The sequence below is a fragment of the Rhea americana genome, unplaced genomic scaffold, assembly GCF_003343005.1.
Source record: "Rhea americana isolate MKP2758 unplaced genomic scaffold, rheAme1 scaffold_23, whole genome shotgun sequence".
In the NCBI taxonomy this organism is placed as follows: domain Eukaryota; kingdom Metazoa; phylum Chordata; class Aves; order Rheiformes; family Rheidae; genus Rhea; species Rhea americana.
In genome coordinates, this window is record NW_028186346.1 from 4092309 (window position 1) to 4109593 (window position 17285).

General features: G+C 36.3%; 1 protein-coding gene across 1 annotated transcript in view; it reads right to left on the reverse strand.

Moving 5' to 3' along the window:
- UGGT2 (UDP-glucose glycoprotein glucosyltransferase 2) overlaps positions 1-17285 on the reverse strand; it is a 102776-nt gene that overhangs the window by 6299 nt on the left and 79192 nt on the right. The window contains exons 30-36 of the mRNA XM_085305966.1: positions 9949-10033; positions 8053-8138; positions 5851-5949; positions 4834-4918; positions 4221-4403; positions 2853-3013; positions 2450-2564 (exon numbers count right to left, since the gene is read on the reverse strand). Coding sequence (XP_085162092.1) covers positions 2450-2564; positions 2853-3013; positions 4221-4403; positions 4834-4918; positions 5851-5949; positions 8053-8138; positions 9949-10033 — 814 coding nt within the window. The remainder of the gene's footprint in view (positions 1-2449; positions 2565-2852; positions 3014-4220; positions 4404-4833; positions 4919-5850; positions 5950-8052; positions 8139-9948; positions 10034-17285) is intronic.

Below are 17285 nucleotides of genomic sequence, written 5' to 3' on the forward strand. Positions count from 1 at the left end.
TTTGATAATTTTAGGCAAAACTAATGACTAYTTCTGAGAAGCAGCACTATCCTGGAACTCCAGTGTCCAGTTTCTGAATCCTAGAAGTTTTTCAGAAAAAACACATTTTGCTCATGGAAAAGAGAATTTATGAAAAAATACAACTCATCACATCAGGACTCTTCAAGTATTAGATACAGGGATGATAATTTATTTGATTGTCCAGAAAGTTTTTCAAATAATACCTGACTGCTGCAGTTATATATCAGTCTTTTCATCTTAATCCGTAAGGGGTGTCAAGRACAACAAGAAGGGCTTCTTCAATCACATCAGCAACAAAAGGAAGATTAGGGAAAATGTGGGCCCAGTACTGAATAGGGCAGGGGCATTGGTGACAAAAGATACAGAAAGACCGAGATACTGAATTCCTTCCTTGCTTCAGTCTTTACTGCTAAGACCAGCCCTCAGGAATCCCAGACCCTAGAGACCACAGAGAAAGTCTGGAGAAAGAAAGGCTTTCCCTTGGTCAAGGGGTTCAGGTTAGAGATCATTTAAGCAAACTTAACAGCCACAAGTYCATAGGCCCTGATGGGATGCACCCCGGGGAGCTGGTGGACGTCATTACCAGGCCACTCTCAATCATCTTTGAAAGGTCATGTTGATCAGGAGAGGTGCTTGAGAACTAGAAGGAAGCAAATGTCACTTCAGTCTTCAAAAAGGGCAAGAACGAGGACTCAGTAAACCACAGGCCAGCCAGCCTTACCTCCATCCCTGGAWAGGCRATGGAGCAGCTCATCCTGGATACCATCTCTAAGCATGTGGAGGAAAAGGAGGTTATCAGTAGTCAGCATGGATTCACCAAGGGGAAATCATGCTTAACCAGTCTGATAGCCTTCTGTGATGGGATGACTGGCCAGGTAGATCAGGGGAGAGGAGTGGATTTTGCTCATCTTGATTTTGGTAAGGCTTTGTCTCCCATATGATCATAGGCAAGCACAGGGATTGTGGGATAGATGAGTGGACAGTGAGGTGGATTGAGAACTGGCTGAAAGGCAGAGCTCTAAGGGTTGGGATCAGTGATGCAAGTCTACTTGGASGCCTATAGCTAGTGATGTCCCCGAGGGGTCAATACGGGATCCAGTCTTGTTCAAGTTATTCATCAATGACCTGGATGAATAGATAGAGTTCACCCTCAGCAAGTTTACTGATTATACACCAAAGGGCTGTGCTGCCATTCAGAGGGACCTGGACAGGCTGGAGAGATGGGCAGAGAGAAACCTTATGAAGCTCAACATAAGGAAGTGCAGAATCCTGCAGCTACGGAGGAATAACCACAGACACCAGGACAGTYTGGGGGCTGACTTGCTGGAAAGCAGCTCTGCAGAGGACCTGGGTGTCCTGGAGGACAACAAGTAGACCATGAGCCAGCAATGTGCCCTTCTGGCCAATGCAGCCAATTGTATCCTGGGATGCATTAGCAAGAGTGTTGCCAGCAGGTCAAGGGAGGTGATCCTGCCCCTCTACTCAGCCCTGGTGATGCCTCATTTAGAGTACTTTGTCCAGTTCTGGGCTCCCCAATACAAGAAAGACAGGGAGCTACTGTCCAATGCAGGGCTACAAAGATGATTAGGGGTCTAGAGCATCTCTCACATGAGGAAAGGCTGAAACTCTTGAGCTTGGAGAAGTGAAGGCTGAGAGGGGATCTTACCACTGTGTATAAGTATCTGAAGGGAGGGTRTCAAGAGGATGGAGCCAGATTGTTCTCAGTAGTGCCCAGCAACAGGCACAAACTGAAACACAGAAAGTTCTATCTGAACGTGAAGAAAAACTTCTTTACTGTGAGGATGACAGAGCACTGGAACARGTTGCCCAGAGAGGTCTGGAATCTCCCTTCCTCGAGATACTCAGAAGCCATCTGGACAGGGTCCTGCGCAACATGCTCTAGGGTGACCACACCCTAGGTGACAGTAGGAAGGTTGGACTACATGATCTCCAGCGGTTCCTTCCAACTTCAACTTCTCTGTGATTCTGCGAGATACCACAACTACTACAGTGCCATTAGCAGTTAGAGTATGTAAATTAAATTTATGTTAAAGAAAAAAAGAAATAGAGAAAASAGCTTGCCAAATAACAACTATCATTATTAGAATAGAAGATTATCATTAAAAAAGCACAAATACACAAAAAACAACTACAACTAAAGGACAGCAGTGCAACACAGTTTGGATACATTTGTCTGCATGCTACTTTTTCCTCAGTGCTCTTCATGTAAAAGGATCATTTAAAGTAATAATTATTCAGTATTCTGTTTTCTAACTGTGCTCATAAGCACACCTGAAAACGTACTAAAACAGCAGTAAATGGCTACTAGTTTGAGAATTACAAAGATTTTGTGATACAAAATAATCCAATGCATCTTGAGAAAGGTAAGAAAACTAGAAAACAAATTGCTTACTGAACTCATATATACCTGATCTAGATTTGATAGACTGTTTGGATCTTGACTAAGAGCCTGGTATTGGCCACGAAGCCTGTCTCCTGCTGCAATCTTTCTGAACTTCTTAAGATCCACAACATATAAGGCACTACAAAAATAAAAAATGAATTAAGATTTGTGCAGTTTCATGTGTTTTGGTAACTTCAATGAAAGAAATAATGAAAAACCAGTACTTTCCATATGTTAAAAGAATATGATTTTAAGTAAACAAGTAAAGCTACTATAAAAGTGAAGTCAAGCTATCATCTGAATCCATAACTTATTTGCCTCTGTTTGAGATCTACTATAATGCAATCCTTTTCTATGCCTCAGTGACCAATATCAACATTTTAAATAGTGTCATAAATTGCAAAAAATAATGTAGAAGTTTTTCTACCTAATGTGGTAYTTCCTCTTCCCAAGATGTGATGCCCAGTATCCTGATTTCCAGAAACGGTACCCATCCATTTCTGTACGGCTGTCACAGAAAGGAGTATATCCATAGGGAGCTCCATTTAGATCTAGATCTCTAAGTTCCTTTAAGTCACTTCTCACAATCTAAGTAAAAGAAAATCTGTATTTACTTTTATAATTTATGTTTAAGATAGGTATGGGGCAGGAGTAAACTTTCAAAGTTTAATTTTAATTTTTTGAAAATCTAAGAAACTATTCATTATTCCATTAAAATGTAACTTACCTAATTATTGTTCAGTAAAAAATAAACATTATTCTGTGGACATCTGTGGATCATATTTAATTAGCAAATTAAATAAAAAAGTATTTTTAATTTATAGAACAGTGTTTTAGGTTGCACAATATTAAACTCCTTGAAGCGTTAGTTTAATTTTCAGAAACTGCCGAGCATCTCCCTTTTATTAAAACACCCTTCCTTGTTACATGAACTTGGTCACTCAAAAATTAAGGCATCAAAACAATTTAACACTTTAAAAAGTCTTCTAGTGGAAACGTATTTGTAAGAATAGGTTCTAAGGACATTTTACAAATGTCCTTTATTAATTAATCATTCTTCCTTCAAACCTCACTAATCTATCAGTAGTAAGAATATTTTTTCAGAGTACACAGAAATCCTTTACAACAGTTAGGACAAATGACCAATAACAATACTGTATCCAGACGAACTGACTCCAAGTTGCAATTTGGATTGCTAAATCTAAGCTTAGTTTAGTCACAAGTATTGGAAAAGGACCAAATCACATAATGTTTGTTCTGAGATTTTTAATAATCATGTGACTAACTGTTCAATATCTCATCCGTTTGAGACAGCATTTTGGTTTTGAGTTTTTTATGAGATATAAATTTATCATTGAAACACTGCTACAGATTCAAGAACAACAAACAGGATTAATCTTAAAAATTTTAGCTAACTTTTAGTTGGCCAACCAGTGTAAACTGATCACCTTAGACCCTTTCCATYGTCAATGGAGAGATCCTTTCACAACCCAGAGAACCTCAGATGAAAGGTACATTTGAGATGGCACATACCTCTCCAGGTGYCTTTGTCTCTTCACTGAAATTAGAGGCTATTTAGGACAACTAGGTGCGATGGCATTCAACTTCTAGATGACTGAAGACAGGTGAAATGAATTTGTTCCATGTTACATATCACTACTGATTCTGCTCATACAACTACAATATGCGTATGACACCAACACTTGGATGAAATTGCCACAGGGAATAAAAACTGGACCAACTTAAACCCCTCTAAAAATATTCTTGATACATTTACAATATTATTTTTTCCTACCTGGTCAGCATCGACAAATATTATTTTATCCACAGCCAAAGGGAAAAGAACATCCAAAAAAAGAATTTTGTAGCCCCAGATAATTCTTTGCTTTTCCGTCTGTTGATAAAGCCAGCGGGGCCACTTATACTGTACTAACTCATATTTGAATCCATATTTCTTAGCCATGTGWGGAATAACATCCTAGAAGAAGATCCAAAAAATATTACTGCATATTGTGACACACAAGCCTTTAAAGGGAAAAGGACGAAATGTTGCAAAACAGTTGYAGCTCTTTTGACCTTATTAATCACATTAGTCATTCTTTTAAAATATTTCTTTAGTTCTAACAGTATCCTCAGCTTCATAAATAAAAAAGCATTCCTTTCAAGCTGATAAGAATCTGTCAGAAAAGAATGTATTATTATAATATATTACTCAGCTTTGGGTTCCAGAAAAGAAGAATCTTAAATATGATAGTTTTAAAAGTGGCTATCAGTATTTAACACATTCAGAGATCATTTCCAACTGTGAAAATTTAATTTTAATTACATAATTATTCAACTGTAATAATTTTTATTTATCTATTAAGACTTATTAAGRAAAATTAATACAAGGAAGACATTTATTGTACCTTGAATGTTGGGGAGAGATAGTTTTTCAGAAACCAAAATTTAACTGGTGTTTTTGTATGGCGTAGGACAGAAAGCATCATAATTCTGTGAAAACATAAGTCTATAATAAACAAACGAATAAACATRTCATTTTATTTCAACTATACCTAAAAAGGTGCTAAAATTTTCTAATTATAATGTGTGTTATTCCARTTCAACAGCAATTCTATCTGTTTTTAATAACTGTTTTAAAAAGTGTGTGTGTGTTCAAGGCTACCTTGAGTCAGATTTATTTGATCCACACTGGCTAAGCAATATTAGAAGGAACACTTAAATGTGGATCTGCTTTTCCCCTACTAAAGTTGTTTTGAGTTGTTTATCAAAGACTCTTGAAGGAAAGAATCATGAATATTTAGTCAGATCTACTAAAAAATAATGATTAAACATACAGAATACTACTTTCCAAATAAGTATGCATGAAAGCATTGAGAATTTYCATTTCAGAAATCTGAAAATCACTAAATCTGACACCTGTACATAAATGCAGAAATCAGAAAAGTAATAGAGATACAACTGTGAATAGATCAGACTTCACGGTAAGAGTTCCTTCAAAGCAATCATTGCCTACTGAATAACCCACTGAGATTTAAGTAAGGTTGTGTATATGCATATAGTAGTATCCACAGTTTGGACTAAACAGAAGCAGACAGAACTCTAAAGAAGTCAGTGGTGTTACATCTTCATAAAGAGGCTGAACTTTATCCTCTATGTTCACACTTAGTCTGTGCACTTATGAAAGGCATGAGGAACATTTCTATTTCTCTAAAAAAAGAACGGTATTTTTGAATATCTATACATTGTATCATTATGTCTTCAAAGAACTGAATTTGGTCCTCCCAGTATACAACTTTTCTATAYTTTAACAATTTATTCTTTATGCTTTTTTAACAAAGTTACCTTTTTTAAGCTGCTTAATTTTAGGATGACCATCTACTATATCTCTATGAAATTCTTGTTTCCCTTTTACATTTCCTTACCGTAAAAAACGTTCATACAAATGGCCTGAAGCGACTGAAAAAATGTTAAGAATATCACTTTTCTTTTCCATCTCTTCTACTGGAATTTCTTCTGAAAAACTAAAAAAAAAACCCCAAAATATGCAAGTATACATTCAGCAGAAACAATATACTATGACATTACTATTCAGCTTGTAAAGAGTCAGAGACTATAGTCAGAGACTACACAAAAGAAACACTCTACAGTAACTGAATATAATTATATTCCACTTCCCCTGTGCATGCCTATAATACTGAAATCTTTTGGGAACAACATCTCACCTTGTATGTTATTCAGGAAAAATTACGGAACAACTGCAATTTTTTCTATCAAACGGAATCCAAATGGACAAGAACTCAACATTTTAACAAAGCAGAAATCAGAAATACATAAAGCCAACATATCTTGAGGAATTAGTTATTTTAAAATCAATAACAATTATTTTTCAAGYTTCACCTATATGATTTCCTATCACRAGGAGCAATGCATTTTCGTGAGGATGTCTGCATGGCCATGTAGTTATAACCAGGGTTTCAAGTAGTYTTTGATCTGAATGATGATGGGTGAAAACATACTCTGAAATACAGACTGTACATAACACAGATGGCCACACCAGGTAAAACCATGTATTTAGTGTATAACCCTGTTCTCTACAGTGGCCAACAGGAGATGACAAGGCCAAGCAACAGCTATATTTCCAAGAATATTCTCACAACATTCAGTGGCCTGTGGTTAAAAGCATATCCCGTGCAAGAAGTAGTTTTTTCATAATTCTTGCTGGATTCTTCCATGAATTTGTCCGTTTATTCTCTCTATAGTTACTTTAGACCTTTGAAGTTAACTTTAAGATAGACAGCCATGACAGCTTAGCATTTCTTAGTATACTGCAGAAACAAAYGCTGTGTTGGAACTGGCAAACATGAGTATTTCCTATGAACTGGACAGTGTCTTGGGACAGTATCTTTGTAATRTAAGTTATTTGGAGCATAAGAACATAAGTTCCATAGTTGTCTGTGGAAACAAGGTCTAGCAAATTAAGAGCCAAAAGACAGTCCTGAAGATCCTGAAGAGGCATTAGAACCGTCATATTGAAACAGCAGTTGAATTTATTATGTTAACAGCATTCTGGATTAAAGACCCAAACTAATTTTTATTCAGTGTGAAGAAATATTGAGAACAAATGAATTGGAATTCAGCCAGTAGTTCGAGCCCTCCCACTTGCAAGTGGAGAACATTATCTTTTCGAGATATTTCTTGTGCAAAAGGTCTCTGAAGACTTATGAGGATGGAATGTTTGGAAAGCATCTAGGCCACTGATTCTCAAACATATCGATCAAAGTTCGTCTGACTGAAATGCTCTCCAAAGGAAAACTAACATGTCTCAGAAAATAAGACTCCTATGTTCTGATCCACAGCATGGATGTACTAATCTATTAAAAGAAAGTCAGATTTWWWAAAAAAAACAAAAATASAACATCCTTTTTTTCTGCGATAGCCTCATTCTCAAAAATGATTTAACAATTTCATGAGAATTTGTATTTTGGGAATAAAATTTGAATTCCAATTAAAAAAACATCAGCCCAAACCAGATACCAYGAACAGACAACAGATTTCTAAGCAATATTATTAGCACCTAAAACCAAAGGTTTGCAATGGTGTAACACACATTAAATATTGCATGSTCATTAGCCCCAAGTGATTACATGTTTTAAACATACTTTACATGTTTATTATTATAATATTCTATAAGGAGGGAAAACTTTAAAGTAAAAGGTATTTGGTTGATAAACACGAAAGCATTTCTTGAGCTTTCATTAATTATATCTAATAACAGACAAGCAGCATCTTAGTCTGCTTTTAGACGGTCAATTTAATACAYGTGAGTACCACGTAACTGGCTGAGATCTTCAAACCAAGATTGATTCCCTGCCACAACAAAACGGAAGTAATGTTGATAGAGAAAATGAACAAGAACTATAAATGGAAGGGAGGGACAAAAAAAATAAACAAACAATGAGATATACCAGGCATTACAGTTTGTCTTTCTTTGACATTTATTTCTGTTATAAATCCCCCGGGGCTTTTTAACATATTTCTATCACTATCAACTAAGGAACACTTATGCTATGCATAATAATAAGTACTTCCTGGCATGGTTAAAGTATAAGCAAATTATTCATTACCTTGTAAATGAGTCCCATTTTCCTTTTTCTTCTGTTGTTCCATCAGTAAGGAGATCTTCATTCATTTTATCCGACTTTTTCTGTACCTAGTCATTAAAATAAATTAATTCACATAATTTGGAAAGTTAGCTGATAATTAGTATTTCAATTGTTATATCTAATTATGGTGGACTTACTGGTTAGCTGGACTAATATCTTACCAAGTTCTACTTCAATAAAATAATTACAAAACTGCCTTAAAACAAACTGTAAAAATGTCACTTCACATTTTAAAGTATTTTGTACAGAACTTACTGTAAAGAGAAGCAAAGCAATCAATTATGAAAGACTAAATTGGGATTCCTATCTCAAATAAAACAGCATGTTCAAGGCCTCTGTACTTATGCAAACAGTAACTTAAATTATGGTGAATTGTGGCTCATTTTCTTCCTTGATGAAAGATTAACCCATGATTTTGTGATCTGCCATCAGCTGGCAGAGGAAAGGTAGTAGGGTGTTGGATCATGCAAGGAACTTAGAAGAAGGAAAYTGTGATTCTCATAACCTTGCATAAGGAGAAAGTGACAAATCTGTCACTGAACCACACACTGTCTCATACAACCTATGCAATTTCTGTTGTCTTACATAGATGCTTAATAAGGGTTCCAAATTAATTTGCTGGCTGTCTATATTCCTTGATTAAAAGATTATTATTTCTGAAACTCAAATAGCTTTTAAAGTATTAAGTGTTTGAATGTATTCCATTATACCCATATTATTTTCATTTTTTTATACTGTCAAGTTAATGCATACTGATTTCTATTCACACTAAATCATGTGCATTTTTAGCTAATGCTTCAGAAGCCATATCCTAGATATGACTGAAGTGATTCTATAGCTCAACTGAATTGAAATGAGACATGATATAATGTATATATTCTAGTTATTAGCTTAGCATACATGATCTTTTGCTTAAAAGAATTTTCCTATATTCCTATTCCTATTTTCTTATCCTTTTACCTTTTCTCTGCGGTCTAAAGGCAGGCTCTGCACCCCTCACAAAGAATTACAAATTTTCTCATRGTTTGGAAACTTTTAGTTACAGAAGTGAGGAAGAGACTCAGAAAAAATGTGTGTTTTTTAAATTTCCTCTTTGTATTTTTGTTCACACTGTTTTCTCTCCCTCTCAAGGTCTACAATTAGGATATCATGTGCCAAGTGCACCTACACAAAATAAATCTTTACAAAAAAAAAGTAGAAAACATGTAATACTATGTGAGGTTCTTTCTCCTTAAAAGAACTTATGTTTCATTATCTATTTCTGATGTATCATTAAGAATGAAAACAATAGAATGTCACTTACATAACTTCGGTAACTTAGAGTAGAGTTTAACACATCTGATTTTAGCTTCCCAAAACTTTAGCATCTAGACTAAAATATTCATTTAACACCCCCWTCTCCACCCCCTCATCATTGGAAAGAACTAGGTGGCTCTAGACAGGGGTTCGTGTCCCTTATTTTACATAATTGCATTACCTAAATACATAATTGAGATGGGATGAACAGTCCTTTGGACTGTCGACCTCCTTATGCTGACCACAGATGGACCTCGAGGCAACTAGTTCAGACTACACGTCACAGCTTAGACACACACAGCTTAAGCTAAATGAGATGAATCCTTTCCATGTTATGCACATGAATGTATTTAACAACTATTTAATGATTTCCCATGCAAGCAGTATAACCTGACTGGATTAAATTAACCACATTAATTCACACATCTCTATTTGATTATACAAAATCTAAATAATATATTCCCGTATGCATCTTCCAATTAAATACAGCCTAAGACATGTGAGCATTATTCATGTTTCATATAAAGAAATAGTGCAGACAGAAAGGATCTCTTTACGTACTTGGACTTTGATAATTTTGCTTCTGAAGTTGTTTAATACCACAATAACATCTGCCAGGTCAGCTACAGAATCTGTTCCTTCATGGCTGTGAGGGGAAAAACACCATGCAAACATACTGACTCATTAACATATGTTTTATCACTTGTGCTTAATTACAGTACAAGGTTTAGCTCTGTTGATATTTATTGAAACAAAATTTCTTCACTTGCACCTAATTATATCTTAACCTTAGAACCTGAGTTTTATTCATCACTAGATATTGCCCACAGTTGTAGCCCTCACCTTAGATTTTTCCAGGAAATTTTATCAACCAGTCAAGAAAATCAGACATCTAACGYTGTACATTATGCAGGTATTTATTATACAAAATATATTAAACTGTCTATTATATTTCAAATATGAAAAACACATATATCCCCAAAATTGCTGCATGGCTGCACTAAATCTACTTTTAAAATGTATCTGCTTTAAAGTCTGGGGCACGTTACAGCACAGTGTGGAAACATTAAGACTGGCTTTCAGCTGGTTGGCTTTGGTAACTGTGTCCCTACCGACATGGCTGCAGCAATGCAGCCCATGCACATTCGCCTTACTGAGTGCCAGTTTAAAGCCACTCAGGCATCTCCAAACTGTACTGCAGCCCACTGAGAAAGAAGTATAAAAAATGTTGCCATCTCTCTCTGATGCAGTATAACAACATACTTCTCAAATCCCACACTTTTTGTATATCAAAATCCCATATATTTTCCCTTCAATCATTTTATTTCTTTTAGTAGTATTAGCTTTTACTTGCTAAGACTAAACATACAAAATACTAGTTTCAGAAAGTAATTTGCTACCCCTTAGTCTTGACTTATTTTTGCCTAGAGAACGATTCAAATTTTGCTTCAGTATGTTTCATGGCACTTAAATGGTACTAAAAATGACAGGATTTTATATACTTAAGCACATCTTCTATTTAACTATTTTTTGTAAAATGTGCCTACAGTCTCTAAGTTTTGTGGAAATGGCTGATTCCTGAACAAAAGAATCTGCTCAACATTATCTTGACATCTGCAGTCTCTGATTTAGTCATATTTTCATGCTTTTAAAATATCACATATATGAACACTGGGCCAAAAACTGTCTTTTTATCAAAGGGATATACAATACTAAAAACAAAAGGACACAGATCTCTATTCTAAATAAACTATGTGATAACAAATCAGATCTCACCACAAACTGCTTCTTGCAAGGTAAACAGCTAGCAGTCAAAATTTCAGTGTTTTAATTTTTGTCATTTTTCCACAATTTATTTCTATTCTTCTCTAAGTTACCTCAAAATCTTCACATTCTGAATTCTGTAGCTAGCTCCGCAGTTCTAAGGATGAATATAATTTTCCAAAGTCCTTACAATATTCTCTAAACAGATTTGGTTTGGCCATTAATTTAATAATTTAATMATTTAATAGTTTAATTTAGTAATTTAATAGTTTAATAGCTTTACAATTTAATTTAACTTTGTCTCCTTAAATCTCTTTAATATATCCCTCATTGTCAACTCCATCTTTATTCAACTCCAACTGTTTTCACTCAGTGTGATGAACCTCCTGCCTAATATGAACAATGTAATGAAGATGATGATAGTTACCATTAGTAACCCTGGATAGTTAATCCTGGTCTCAAGATCCCATTTATCTGTTTCTCCGGTCACATCTTTCTATACTTCCTACTTTCACACTATGGTAACAGCTTTTCATGACCAAGTCTGTCGCTTTATTTCAATTTCTACTGAAACCAACTATATTCTCAACAGGTCCTTACAAACTAAGATATTCACTTGCTTTCAGGCAAGTATCTCTCTGAAAGAAAACTGAGTCCAACATACTGTTCTCTAATCTTAAATCAGTGTGCTGAATCTTACACAGGAGCTCTTCTCCTTTTCTTTTTTTCAAATGAAATTATGGATGTTGTAATTTTATTTGTGTACAGATAAAATTTCATGAGTGATTACGTGAGTAAGGTTCTGAACGTCAGCTGGTGTTTGCAAGAACTGGGATCATGATTTACAAACTCCATTAACAAGTCTGGTAAGAAACGCTGTGTTTTGTCCACAAGTGAGGTACCTTAAGCAGTCTTGAACGCTGTCAGCATAACTACTTTGTTTGTAAACTCACTAAAGTTAAGCACAGCTTATTTTTTAAATCCCTGCAAAAAGTCTTATATATTGACTTCAYTGTTGTATAATTGCTGTATAAAACTAAACATGTCTAGCAGACTATTTAGATCAAAACTTTGCTCTGTTTCAAAACACATATATACTTCTCATATAAATGCATTTTAATTTTCAGCACGGAGAAAAGAATATTTAAGTTCAATAAATGAAAACTCTTTAAATTAAAAAGAAAAAAACATTTGCCCAAATTACAAAAAATACAACTTCCAGTTATACAGTCTGTATAACATAAAACTGTAAGTTATATCCACCTTTCTTTTTCAAAATGAGCTTATACATATATTTTTATTATAAACAATTTTCTGCTAAGTCTCRATTTTGTAATACTTAACCTAAGTTTTCCTACCAACATTACAGAGTCAAAGCTCAGATAATATGTAGCACTCAGACTAAAATACTGTTGCAGAGTATACCAATTTTAATATTCCTAGCATTCAGAGTGATTTATTAATTAGAAATACATCTACAAGGGTAACCACTTCAAATTAATGATCTTTGTTATAAGTAGTGTTTGAAAAGAAATGCTTTTTCCAAAAGCTATTTACATAGGCAAAAAACAAATTACTTACCTCTGTATTACATGCTAAAATGAGAGAAGCAAAATATGCTAAATGAGAGATAAAATATGCTAAAATGAGAGAAGCTGCTGGAAAGCAGCTCTGCAGAGAAGGACTGGACCTGGGAGTGCTGGTGGATGACAGGTTGACCATGAGCCAGCAATGTGYCCTTGTGGTCAAGAAGGCCAATGGTATCCTGGGGTGCATTAGGAAGAGCAGGTCAAGGGAGGTGATCCTGCCCCTCTCCTCAGCCCTGGGGAGGCCTCATCTCGAGTACTGTGTCCACTTCTAGGCTCCCCAGGACAAGAGAGACATGGAGCTACTGGAGAGAGTCCAGCATAGAGCTACAAAGATGATGAGAGGACTGGAGCATCTTCCCTAGGAGGAAAGGCTAAAAGAGCCGGGCCTGTTCAGCCTGGGGAAGAGAAGACTGAGGGGGGATCTTATCAATGTCTATAAATCCCTTAAGAGAGGRTGTCAAGGGGATGGGGCTAAACTCTTCAGTTGTCCCATGCGAAAGGACTAGAGGCAATGGGCACAAACTGAAACACAGGAAGTTCTGCCTGAACGTGAGGAAGAATTTCTTCCCTGTGAGAGTGACRGAGCACCGGCCCAGGTTGCCCAGAGAGGAGGTGGAGTCTCCTTCTCTGGAGACATTCAAGGCCTGCCTGGATGCARCCCTGTCTAACATGCTGTAGGTGACCCTGCTTGGGCAGGGAGGTTGGACTAGATGATCTCCAGGAGTCGCTTCCAACCTTACCCATTCTATGATTCTGTGAAAATATGCCCTGAGGCGTGATACATCCTGTAACTTCAAAATCCTGTTTTACCCCTAAAACTCCTAAGACAATGTACAAGTCTGCGCCTCAAAGAGCACATGCCATCTTAAAATTTAATGAGAGGGTATTACTTGTATACAAGAGTAGAGARTATCTTTATATCCTGCAATACAACTTGGCTAAACTTCACGCTATCAAATGGTTGCTTGAGTTCTGATAACGTTTTGATATTACTAATATTGACATCATTAACAACAACTCCCAAACATAGTTCAGCTGTTGCATTCTAAACCTATGGTTTGTAATAATCAAATGAAATACACATTATTGTTTAGATTCTTCATCAAGTATTAAYTTTATATAACTTAGCTGAGCTTATTTCAAGCTTATTGGTATTACTTCTTAAAGAAAATCAATAGTCTTAAAAAACTGCAGGTGTTTTAAGTTCCCTTTGATTAAATCTAGAAAGCAAAGCATTTTTGTTCAATTTTGTTTCATTTTTCTGTTCAACTATAGCTTGCTTGCTACATTTTTTTCCACCATGGTATCTTCTATAAACCACTTTATATACTTCAAGATTTGAATGTTAAACTAGACAAATGATACAGCTACAGTTGGTGGAGATTAAGTGAACTTCTTAAGATGAAGATGATTTTTTCTGCTTTTGCAACACAGTGTGAGTGGTTTCTTGAAAAATATAAATTGAAAATTGCAAAGAAATGGAATGAACCTAACATGCCATTAACACTACTTCCTGAAACACTGAAATTGATGCATTAATTAAATAATCAAAACAACAAACATATTCATCTTTTTTTTTCCATTTTGTAACAGTAGCTGGCAACTAAACATCCTATGAATCTGTATGTTCCTGAAATCTGAGTAATAATAAAAAACATAAAAGGAAATAGACCTGTTTCAGCCCACAAAATTACAGAGAGGAAAAAAAATTTGAACGGAAGCTGAAATAAAGTAATGATGTTCTTCTAGAAGGAACCAGTTCCAAAACTTCAAGAGGAACCGTAATACATTACAGATCTATGCTGTCATCTAAAATATGAGAAAAAGGATTCTTCCAAGGAATATTTAGGATGACAATTAGCACATGTTCCTTGTGAAAACTGACTAGGGAAATTACAGATCTGTAAGCCCCATAGAAGGCACCTAAATGCCAGTTTCTGTAGTACAATATGACTTTTCTTTCCATGCACATGCGTTTCTTTCGAGAAGGATGGTGCAGTCAAAATGCAGCCAGGGTACAGAATCAGTGCAAGAAACTGAAGAGTGCTTCTAAATCCCTACATTAAGGTGCAACCACAGTGATTCTTAGATGACTAAAAGTCATGCTGAATTGATTGAAGAAAAATGCCTAGAGTTAAAATGAATATAATGCTTTTGTTCAAAAGGGATGCTACCATCAATAATATTGCATTCCAAGGCACCCTCAAGGCTGAAAAATTCTGAGAGGGAAATTGATGGTACTTGCTCAAGCTCACAAAGACACTGTAGGTATGCAATGCTATAGGCAGACATATTKGTGGGTCTACACATTAGGTACATCAGGAATATCAAGATATTAATCTAGAAAAATGCTACTGACAATTCTACAGAATTTGGTGCAGGTGGCTGCATGATAATGCTAACCATGCTCTGAATTAACAGGGCAAGTGTCTGGTAGCTGTGTAGCTATGTGGTAAGAGATTCTGCCAGTGTCAAACCTAGATGTCTGAGTGCCTTAGGCATATTATTACTAGCATTAACATACCAAAATGGATTCAAGTATAGACAGAACTTTCAAACAACTGCTTATTTCTCCATGGCAGACATGCCCCCTAAGATCTTACCAGATTTTCTGCTAAGATACCAAAGAGGAGTGAGATATTGTTGGTTTCAAAACCAAGACCAAAACAGTAAATGGAACATGTAGAAAACAATGCAAAGTCAACTGCAAGAAGTTCTGCCAGCTGGACAAAAATTCGTCTCACAGAGCATATGCTGTTGTTTTTCCACAGCAACCCTGATCATGTCTTGATTCCATATCAAGATGTGACAGGACCCAAGGACTGGAAAGCTATGGTACACTGTGGTGTAAATGTGCACGCTTTTTGGAATTCAGCATGTGGCCTGTACGCGCATCCTGAAACAAGTAAGGCACCCTGCAGAGAACTTGTACCTTAAAATGTGTTATGGGAATGGTCATCAAAGACTGAAGAAAATTAGATGTATGGGGGCAATAAGAAAGTGTTTAAGTATGGGAAGCTCTCCAACTTCCCCTGAGAAACTGGCATGACTGGTGGCTCATCTCAAGTTCCTTTCCCTCAATGCACTCTGGTTGGGAAACAAATGAGGAATTAGAAGTTTCACAGCCAAAAAGTTATGATCTGATTAGGATCACAGAGATACGGTGGGACAGCTCCCATGACTACACTGCTTTGATGGACAGATAAAGGTCCCTTAGGAAGAACAGGCACARAAGTCAAGAAAGAGTAAAAGACTTGCATTCAACACTAAGGAGTAGGTTGAATCCATAGAACTTTGCTATGAAACAGGCAGCAACCCCATTAACAGTTTACAGGTAAGGATCAGAGAGAGCAATGCAACATTCCTGTGAGTGTCTTAAGCAGGCCAGTCAGGAACAGAAAGTAAACAAAGCCTTTACAAAACCAGCAGCAGCCTTACTATTACAGGCCCTGGTTCTCCTGGGGGGGCACTTCAGATCCCAAGATCTGATGGAAGGGCAACACGGCAGGGCACAGGCATACCATAGTGTGTAGAGAACAGTTTCTTGACACAGGTGATTGACAAGAAAAGTAGGAGAGGCTTTCTGCTGGACTTGATGTATACAAATAAGGAAGAAAGGACAGAAGGTTAGTGGCAGCCTTGGCTTCACCATGAGACGGTGGAGCTTAAGATCCTGAGAAAGATGAAAAAGGCAAATAGTAGAATTACAGCTTTCGTTTCAGGAGAACAGCTTTTGTCTTGCTCAGGGATCTGTCCAGGGTTAGCAGAATCCCTTAGGAGACTGTCCTGAAGGGTGAAGAGGTTGAGGAGAGCTGGTTGATCTTCAAGCGCAGCCTCCTCCTCATACAAGAATGGTCCATTCCAGTGGGCAGAAAGCTGAGCAGGTGTGACAGGAAAAAAAGACACTGACATACTGGACAGAGAGCCAACAAGACAGTTAGGTTGAAGCACAATGTATACAAGGAGAGGCTGAGAAAATTATGTTCATTTAGTCTTAACAAGAAAAGACTAAGATGGTATCTTATGGTTGTCTTCAATTGCCCAAGGGAAGATTATAGAGAAAACAGAATCAGACTAAACTTGTAGGTTCTCAGCAAAAGCAGRAGAGGTAATAGACACTAGCTGCAATAAGAGAAATTCTGGTCAGACATTAGGAAAAAAATTTCACAAGGAGGGTGGTCAAACACTGAAACAAGTTACCCAGAGAAGGTRTGGAATCTCCCATCCTTATAGATACTCAAAATGTGACTGGACAAGGTCCTGAGTAACCTGATCTAACTTGGAAGTTAGATACTTTTGAAGTTGGTAGTAGAAACATATGCAAATTAGTGCATGTGGAAAAAAGAAACCTAATGATACTTACACAATAAGTAGACCTAATTAGCTATTATTTCCCAAGAAAGATCTTGGAAAGTGTAGATAGTTCTCTGCAAATGTCAGCTCAGTGTTCAGCAATATTGAAAAAAGATGCTAGTATTTATTAGAATCAGGAATTTAGCAATGTTGTTGTGTAAATGCATGCTGCAACCACAACATGAATGTGTC